At 44.9% G+C, this 10,000-nt stretch overlaps 1 protein-coding gene across 6 annotated transcripts in view; it reads right to left on the bottom strand.

The window, feature by feature from the left end:
• adgrl2a (adhesion G protein-coupled receptor L2a) overlaps nt 1-10,000 on the bottom strand; it is a 113,825-nt gene that overhangs the window by 75,353 nt on the left and 28,472 nt on the right. For all 6 annotated transcript variants that reach the window (XM_063201722.1, XM_063201724.1, XM_063201728.1 and 3 more), the window contains exon 2: nt 9,177-9,359. In XM_063201722.1, the coding sequence (XP_063057792.1) occupies nt 9,177-9,282 (106 nt within the window). In that variant the 5' untranslated portion in view covers nt 9,283-9,359. The remainder of the gene's footprint in view (nt 1-9,176; nt 9,360-10,000) is intronic.

Genomic DNA, 10,000 nt, shown 5'->3' with positions numbered 1-10,000 from the left:
GGTAATTGCTGTTGGCAGTTGTCATAAATGCTACATCACGGGGGATATTGCTCCAGTGAATCACTGATAACTGCATTACACAAGGCCCAGCTTTCACACAACAAGAGGAGGATTATGGATATTGGGCTCAAGCGAAGCCTTTCATTCTGGCTGTCTATACTTATGCATTCCATTCACTGCTGATTTTGTGGAATGTACATTTTGTGTGTCGCTAATATTGAGTGCTATTGCTATTGCCATTCAGCTACCCATGCATGGGCACAGGCCATCGAAACCATTTCTTCTTCCTGTCCTCTGCCATGATTTGAAGGTCAAGGGACAAGGGCACTCATATCAAGGTCACAAAACCAGATGGGTGGAAACATCATCACTTTTAATTACACTGGCTCGGAGGCCTGAGCTGGACGGGCGGGGTTAAAAGAATACCCCATTCGTATTGGATTGGCTAGAAGACAAACATGCCATGGTGTTTGTTACACTGCTGTAGATGTCTAAAAGTCTAATGGTTTAAGTGGATTCCCATACTGGGAATAAAATCATTTCAGATCAATATTCAGTTTGAAACTATTGATTTCTATGTTCAGTTAGCATGCGATGAGTGCACTGATGGATGTCTCAGTGCTTCATTATAGATCAGGAAATGGTTGAAATGTAGCATACAGCTCAGTAAATATCAAGCTAACCTTTAACTGACCATACACTTGGCTTACCACTACTAAGCTACAGCAATGTGTGTATGGCATACTACCTCACTCACAACCTTGGGATTGATCACAGCTGAGATCTATATAAGGTTGAAACGTATGGACATCAAAATAACAGGCCTCAGTGAACAAATACACACATCACCAACATGAAAGGCCATGATTATTTTTCCACCACAGACAAAGATGTCAATCACAAACCCACTGATCTGTCCATTTGTCAGCAAGACAGAGCTAAAGTAAACACCCCATACAACACCACCAGCTTTCCACGGTCACTGCAGACAGCTATGTTCGCAATTAAGTCTAAGCAATCAGACTGTCTGAATTGCATCAAGAGAGCGAGAGGATTTGATGCAGAAACTCGCACAAACCTGCCTCATTTCAAGGCTCAAAAACAGCCACGACACTGTGTCTGTATGATTCTACGTACGTATAAGTCATTGATCAAGCAGAGAGCGCAACCTGAATCAATTTTCAGATCACAGCACAGAGAGAGAGAAGTGTCCCGGGGATGATTGACAGGGGCGTGCCTGGCTACTGTACGCTGGGGCCGAGGAGCGCATTGATTTCTTTCTAGCGAGACATTTCTACGTGGGGGAAAATAACAAACGTAGCCCTGTTCTCATCACTGGAGTCCCGCGGGCCTTGTTTTTCCCAACCCCAAATGCGGCCCGGTGTTTCTCTCCACATTTGTTTGCAGGAACTATGCAAATCAGACATTTCCGTTGTAAACTGCCGTGAGAGGTCAATGATGCCTCTCTGAAACGTCCACGGTCTGGACTTCTGGACAAATGTTCAAAATGATGCTGGCAAATGATCTAATTAGGAGAAAACTCACATAAACCCAATTGCAAAAAAGCAATACAAAATGCATACACACACAAAGGCACACATGGGTACACCCCTTGTAGACACGCACATACACACGCACACACGCGCACACATACACACGCACGCACGCACGCACGCACGCACGCACGCACGCACGCACGCACGCACGCACACACACACACACACACACACACACACACACACGCACACACTACATTTATCTCTGAATTTCACAATCACGATGGTAATTAACAGCAAAATAATTTCGGAGAAATTTGCTCATTAGTAGGAATAATTGAAAAGGGAATTGCCTGATCAAAACGTCACAATACTTTCAATCTCCGTGACCCTCTGAATGTCTAACTTTGATCATGCAATGGTACACCACCATAGAGCCAGGAGGCAAGAAGACATCATTTCTCAAACAGCTGATTTGTGATTTAAATTCTACCCTCGCACTCCCTGTTTATCTTTTTTTCCCCCTAAAAGAATATTCCCATTTATGTATTCCTTTCAGACCCCGAGCAGCCTGTTCTGCTTCAACCTGCATATTTCTATGTGATAATTACATACAGATGATGTTTTAACGTCTCCTGAATGTAAATCTGGAGCCATGCTGACAATAGAAATGCACATTTATAAACCTTTACGGTAACTTTTACAGTACACATAAGAACTACTGTATATAAAAACAAAGCTAATAAAATAGGAAAAATAATAATAACAACAATAATACAAATAATTGAACCTGTCAACAGTAATTAAACCATTAAACAGTAATAAGTCATCATGACCCTTGGCGCGCTGAGAGGTAAGCACGTTATGAAGGATAGCCAAACACGTATGCACACATACACGCACACGCACACGCAGACGCACACACACACACACACACACACACACACACACACACACACACACACACACACACACACACACACACACACACACACACACACACACACACACACACACACACAGTACACACACACACACAGTATACACAAAGCCCTCCCTGAAGAGCAAACGGGCCTGGTCTGACGCAGCAGATCAATTAATATTCTTTGGGCGGCTCCTGGGGAGATTAACAGACTCTCATCACCGCCGGGCTGCTGAGACCTGCCGGCTTCCTGTCGGCATGGCCAATCATGTTCACATGCGCCGAGCTGATAATGTGACGTCGCCGATAAGACCAACACAGAGCAAACAATAACATAAACCTGACTGGCAGCTTCGACACCGCTTGTAAGTGCATCGTGCCATCTCTCATCTGAACAAGCCGCATTAGCATTTAAACGTTGGGAGCAGATGAGAGAGCGGTGTTTGTAAGCCACCTCGTTCTCATCCGCTAAAATTAGGTGGCGCACGTCGCAAAGTGCTGGGAGAACATTGCTTGGGGAAAAAAAACTACGAAAGAATGCTCAGCAGGAGTATCGCTGCTATTTCATGTTTTCCAAGTGGGTTATTCAACAAGCACTGTTGTGAAATTAAGCTCTCCGTGTTCAAACGCTGTCAAAATGCTCAGTGTCGAAAACGAGCTGGGCAGTCATGGAAGTCTGCTATGCAAAATGTTAAAAAAGAGGGACTTTCCCCCGATTACTCAGCTTTGGCTTCATATTAAGCCTTTCCTTCAGGATCCTGGCAATTTCATTTGCATGATTAGTGACTGTAAAGTACCTGCTCCAGATAAAAAGGTCGCTTTAAAAAAAATCCTCAGACTCATACTTCTCCCTCCCCTCAAATTTTTGGCCTGTAGCCAGTTGCTGGAAGCGTGGTATGGACTCTGACAAAGCACAATATCTACATCTGTCTGGCAGAGAGAGAGCGAGAGAGAGAGAGAGAGAGAGAGAGAGAGAGAGAGAGAGAGAGAGAGAGAGAGAGAGAGAGAGAGAGAGAGAGAGAGAGAGAGAGAGAGAGAGAGAGAGAGAGAGAAAGATGTGAACTAATTCAAGCCCCATTAAATGTGTGAGCCCGCAGCTCTCCTTCCTCCAGTTAGCCTGGAGTGCAATCGGCACACCTTAAACCATGAGGGGACACCTTAATTCAGTTAACCACATGGACAGCTTCACAACCCCTCCTGCACTCCCCCCCCCGCCATTCCCATCCCCTTTTACTAAACAGAAAGGCTACTGTGAGCTCAGAGTGCAAGCCCTCTACTGTGTTCATGGCGGAGGATTTTCACCATTACTACAAGAAGCTGAAACTTAAAATATTTGGGAGACCACACAGAGTGTGAGCCCATACCTAGACACAACTTAGGGGATAATCCATGTGCTTACTTTTACTATTATTCTAAGCCCCTATAAATACTGACACTACACAAGTACAATAGCGTTTTTGTTGCTTGACTGGTGTAAAAAAAACTGTGAGTGTGTGTGTGTGTGTATCTGTGCGTGTGTGTGCGTGCATGCGTGCGTGCATGCGTATGTGCGCGCGTGCATATGTGCGTATGTGCATGTGTATGTGCATGCCTGCCTGCGTGCTTGTGTGTGTGTGTTTGTGCCTCTGCACATGTCGAATGAGTGTAGGCTATGTATTGATCTGGGAAACAAAAATCCATGGCTCCTTAATTAATTTATATCAGATAAAAATGTCTGCTCAATAAGGAAATGCTTGCCCTAGAATGCCCCATTTCTATGAATCTATACATAGACTTTAAACAGCTGGCAATGGCCATCCCCCAAAACCTTTGTTTGTGTTTTATTATTAAGGTCTTCTTTTTTTTTTAAAGATTTTTTTGTTGGTCTTTCAGACTTTATTAGTGACAGGATAGTTTGAGAGAGACGCAGGAAATATTTGGTAGAGAGAGACCAGGAGGGCCCCGGGCCGGAATCAAACCCGGGTCGGCCGTGTGGTAGATGATTGCCGTTAAGCCGCAACAGGGCCCATTGAGTTCTTCTTGAGATTCTCTACCATTAGACCATAGACCTCAATGGTCGAAACATAGTTCTACCATGGAATAAAAGCAAAAAAAAAATTTCAAGTGTCCAGTCTCCTCACTCTACCATAGTGATTCCCAACCTTTTTTGAACAAACGCCCCCTATGAGCTCATCATAATAAGCCTTCCAGCATCCCCTTGATATCATCATAAATCTACCAACGCCCCCCCCCCCCCCTAGTACTAATGCCATGGCAATATCAACTCAGGACCACCACCACCCCCCAGCTGTCTCCTTCTCCCCCAAGGGCTCCGAAACGCCGCCTCCTGCGTTGAGAACCACTACTCTAAAACTGGAATCAGCCTTTGTTCTGCACCTTAACCTGGGATGTGCTCAGTCTTCCTCCTCAACTGTAGGCACCCCCACAAAAGCCTCGCCAGCCAAAGTAAGTTTGCTCAAGCTCAACTTTGCTGAACTTTGGGGAGCGCTGCTGGGTGATGGACAGCCATGTCGAGGGCTGTCATCATACTTGGGCGCACACAGATGCATCCAAGCCCCTCACTGATTGATTGTAAATGGGGGGGGTCCAGACCTGAGACGGCGGGATGACACGTGCATTGACGTGCATTTGTCTACCGGACTAAGGTGTGTGTGTGTGTGTCTGTGTGTGTGTGTTTGTGCGTGTGTGTGTGTGTGTGTGTGTGTGTGTGTGTGTGTGTGTGTGTGTGTGTGTGTGTGTTTGTGTGTGTGTGTGTGTGTGTGCGTGTGTGTGTGTGTGAGCGCGTGTGTGTGTGTGTGTGTGTGTGTGTGTGTGTGTGTGTGTGTGTGTGTGTGTGTGTGTGTGTGTGTGTATTAAGGTGTGTGTGTGTGTGTTTGGGGGGGGGGTGTTGCGGACTTGACCCTTGAGAGAGCACACACATGGCCACTCTCCACGCGCCCAGCCACATGAAAATGCATGGATTTACACCACTGCTTCACAGCTTCGCTTCCTTTGCTCCGGTTATGTTCAATGTTTGGGTAGCGCCACTGATCTGGGTCGAAATTGCTACAGCATGTGTCTGTCTGCTATGGCATATTCATGGGCATCCAATGCACAGGACTCAGGAGTTTCATTTATTTATAGCTGGGAAATATTGTCTGAAACTGCTGGTGAAGAAGAGGCTGTTTATATTTTGTTTTCAGAGGCTGTTTATATTTTGTTTTCATGGTTCTCTTGTGAGTTTTTTATTTATTTTATTTTTTACAGTAAGCCACTTTCAGAAAATGTTGTGTGCATTGACTAATTACTGCTGTACTGTATGCTTATTTGGTAAACTCCTGCAATTAAATTTCAAAGATGGTCTATCATTAAATGTTTTACTTGATGTACTTTCCTTCTGCAAATAATATATTTTTTTCTAGGTTGGGTTCATAAAGCCAAGGCTTGCAGAGTATTTCAGTACAGTTTTAGTTTCTCTTCCTTCAAATACACTGTATATATTTACCTAGAAGGGTGTGTTAAGATTGGCCATTTATTGTGGCATTCGCACAAAAGGTCAGTCAAATACCAATTATTACTGTACCTGAATAGCACACCTAACTTAAAAAAAAAACAGACACACACACACGTGTCAGAAATCAGAGCGGTGCATAATCCCCCACACATACAAACATACAAACATGAAGAGGCAGCCAGCTGTGACGGAGGCTAATCCTCAGAATCCCTTCCCTCTTTAACGGGCAATTCTGGCTGAGATTAGAAGTGCTCCCCAGTAGGTAGGCAAGACTCAGGGTCACGTTCGCACCTTGTGCAACGGACGGACAGCTCGACTCCGCGGCCCCTATCTCCTTATCTCCTAAAAACAGCCCCTGCCGAACAAGAAGGGAGCGGCGTGTGGTCGCTCGCTGCCAACATCACCGGCACTACCACCACCATCACCACCGTCCCTCCCACCATCCCTACCGCCGCCACAGTCACCGCTCCGACCCCATTGGCGGGCGCGATTCCTGAATTTGTAATGGAACACCAGCGCGCCGGCGCCGGGGCCCACCAGGTGTGGTGAAACCTTACCCGGCGTAAGCCAACTCATGGGGGCGCGGAGCCGGAGCACAACAAAGAGATTAACCTAGTTAGATCCGTGCCTCCGCCACTCTCCATTGTGCAGCCGTGCAGCTCCCATCTTGTTAAAGTCTGTCCACAGCAGTTTTTTTTTTGCTGCTGGGGTGTGGGTGATGCAACGACGCTGTGTTTCAAGATTAGGGATTTTGTAATGAGCTTTTTGGAGGTTTCTGAATTCCGGATAAGGGACAGATACAATCTGCTGTGGAATTCGGACCAACAGGGCACACCAGCGCAGACAGACTGGCAGACTGGTAGACTGGCAGCTTTGCCAAGCTTTTTTATTTTCCCAGCATCTTTCCATTCTCTAGGCATGTTTTCGTGACACTTTAAGGAGACACAGGCCCGGGATTGTCAGTCTTGACAATGACAACAAGACAAACAGATAGCACTTAGAGGAAGCAAAAATTAAATAAAAATAAAAGTTCCCCATAATGTATCTTTCTTCCTTCATAACTCTTCAAAAAAAAAAGAAGTTTTTGGGATGGATTGAAAAGGAAATTGTTTGGGATTGTCATTCTATCGTGGAGGTTGGCCTGCATCCGCTGTCAAGAGCCACATACCCGCTCCCTGTTAGCCATTTTGAGAGAGAGCTCATGCAGAAGTTTACGAAATTATTTTTCAAGTCAAGGGTTAACTTTTAGAGGGTACTTGGAGTTACCTAACGGGGGCTTTTGACAGGAGAGCACCTGGCTTGAGCAAGATTGCTGGTGACGGCTAGAGTAATTGAGCCCGTTTTAACAAGCAAAAAGGTAACATTTATGCTTTTTAGGAGTGGACCCAAGCACTGTATAATGTTTGTAAAGTAAATTCACAATTTGCTTGTATTCTTATTACACATAAATTATAATAAGGTTAAATGTTTTTTTTTTTTTTAAATAACAACCACTACTCTCAAGTCTCAAGGGCTGAAATGTATCCAGCTGTGTTGGCGTGTACACAGTGGCTGCCCTGGGCACCGACTGCATTGTGTTCTGCCTTGTTTTCTTTAATCATTAGGTTAAGCCATTACAAATGTATTCTTTCCACCAAACATAATGCAAGTGATTCATACATTAGCAATGGCCCCACTGCCCCTCAAGTCAAAAAGAGGAGACTTTCAGGGACACTCTGAGAGAGAGAGAGAGAGAGAGAGAGAGAGAGAGAGAGAGAGAGAGAGAGAGAGAGAGAGAGAGAGAGAGAGAGAGAGAGAGAGAGAGAGAGAGAGAGAGAGAGAGACAGACAGAAAGACAGAGAAAGAGAGAGGAATAAATGACATTGCCTCAAAAGACGAGCCTTCAGATTTCAGATCGGTGGATGCTCGCAACTTAACGGCCTCCCTGTCATTTAGCATGGCGGCAGCCACGGCGAGATCCAAAGTTTCTTGGGACGTTACACAAGGAAACACGCCGCGGGCCATCAATCTTGCCAAGGCTCTCTCTCTCTCTCTCTCTCTCTCTCTCTCTCTCTCTCTCTCTCTCTCTCTCTCCCTCCCTCCCTCTCCCTCTCTCTCTCTCTCTCTCTCTCTCTCTCTCTCTCTCTCTCTCTCTCTCTGTCTTTCTCTCTCTCTCTCTCCAAAGGCACAAACTTCGACTCATTTGTGGCAGGGGCTGTAACCCATTTAATTCAATTATAAAAATGCATTAAAAAGATATTACAGGCAGGATGCAGTTTAATGAACCATGTTTACTTGGGATATTGTTTGTAATGAACTAATGCAGCCTCATCCCCAATGTTAAAGCAGGGAACCCAAACACAAAAGGAGAGCACAGGTCTCCATCAAGACGAGTTCAAGGGAGGTCTGAGTTGCTCGAGTTCATAGTCTTCCTTGAGACAGCTTTAAAATGCTAAGGTTCACCTTGCGTTAAATCCTAGCCATGCGCAACATAAACATTGTGTTTATTACAGTGGTTCAGTTAATCTTTCGCAACGCAAAGGTTAATGATTTGTTGAAGTCAACTAATGACTTGAATAATGTCTGCTACGAAAACCTGAAGGTGAACTAGACCATTAACTTTAGAATATAATATTGTGTCTGTGTTTATCAGTAGTTAAAATGCATAAATGTACTGTACAGTATGTGTTCACAATGGGTCATTGCAACAGTGAATGAGTTTTAATGGTGAAACCATTTTCAAATTTTCCCATAATTCACAATCGATGTGTACAGATCATTTACTATGGAGCAATTGGTAGAATCCACTACTGAGGGTGTTGCAAAATCATTGCATTGCATTGGTGACAGTTGAATATAATTTTAGATTTTCTGCCTGTACTTTTACACAGGCTATTTTTGACCATTTGCACACTTCAAATTCATTGTGTTTGTATTTGGACAAAGTGGATTAGCTGTGCAGGGGGGAAAAAATCAAAACAAGGTGCTGAAGGTGACATATTTGTTTTCACTTGTAATAATAGTGTAGAGGAGACCTATAGCGTATATACCCCACTGCCTGTACACGGTAGCATGCATTACATTGTCACTTCACATTGTCACAACTGTTCTTACAGTCAAAACAACAGCATGAGGAAATAGCCAGTGAGCCAGTGCTACTTTCTTAAGATAAAGGCGATGTAACACATGCCAATTATAGTAAACTGACATGCTCATCTCGAAGAGTCAATGAAGAGGCACTAACGTCAAAACACCTGCTGGTCTGGCCAACTGGACACATACATACCTTCTGAGCACTGAACGTGAGCCAATGCCAACACGAGGCAGCAGACGGCTGTCGTTCGGAGGAAGAGGACCGCCATGGCGTTCAGTCTGGTGGCGGCTCTCCACATGTTGGGGACACAATCGATGGCAGTTACAGATGTCGAGGACAACAGCTCTCAGCGATGATCATCATTGATCTGTTCATCTGCAGAGAGCAAGAGAGAAGGGAATTAGTGGGTTGCTGAAGAAAAAAGCATTGCAGGATTTTTTTTCTCCTCTATTATCCTCACAACACCAAAAAAATAGTGTGTTCATCTCAACAATGTTTACTGTATGTATTGGGCTCCCTACAAACATTTTCAGTAAGCAGAGAGAAAACAAATGGAAACATTTCAAAGAGCAAAATAAAATCTTGCAGACGTTGATGGATTTGCTATGGTGAAGCGCGCTAAGGCACCTGTGCATAAATGGGCTTGCACTTGAAGTGGATTTTATATAGAGATACAAAAGCGTAGTAAGAATAGTGTGTATTTGATGGGCCGGGTGGGTCTCGTCACTGGTGCACACGACACATGGGACCCAGATTGGACCCCATCTCTCTACTATCTCTGTCCTAATAGACAAATAGACATGATAAAAGACAAAAAGCCCTAAGGCCCTAAAAACAGTTGGTGGCTGACGGGACATCATCTAGTGGGCAGGGGTCTCTTTAATGGGGCCTAAGAGTGTTTGGCCCTGTCGTGGCCAACTGGTAGGGCACTCGACAACCATGCGGCTGACCCGGGTTCGATTCCCGGCCAGGGTCCTTTGCCGACCCCTCCCCGTCTCTCTCCTCATTCGCTTCCA

This window comes from Engraulis encrasicolus, chromosome 6 (genome assembly GCF_034702125.1).
Source record: "Engraulis encrasicolus isolate BLACKSEA-1 chromosome 6, IST_EnEncr_1.0, whole genome shotgun sequence".
In the NCBI taxonomy this organism is placed as follows: domain Eukaryota; kingdom Metazoa; phylum Chordata; class Actinopteri; order Clupeiformes; family Engraulidae; genus Engraulis; species Engraulis encrasicolus.
This window is presented reverse-complemented; position numbering and strand designations above follow the sequence as displayed.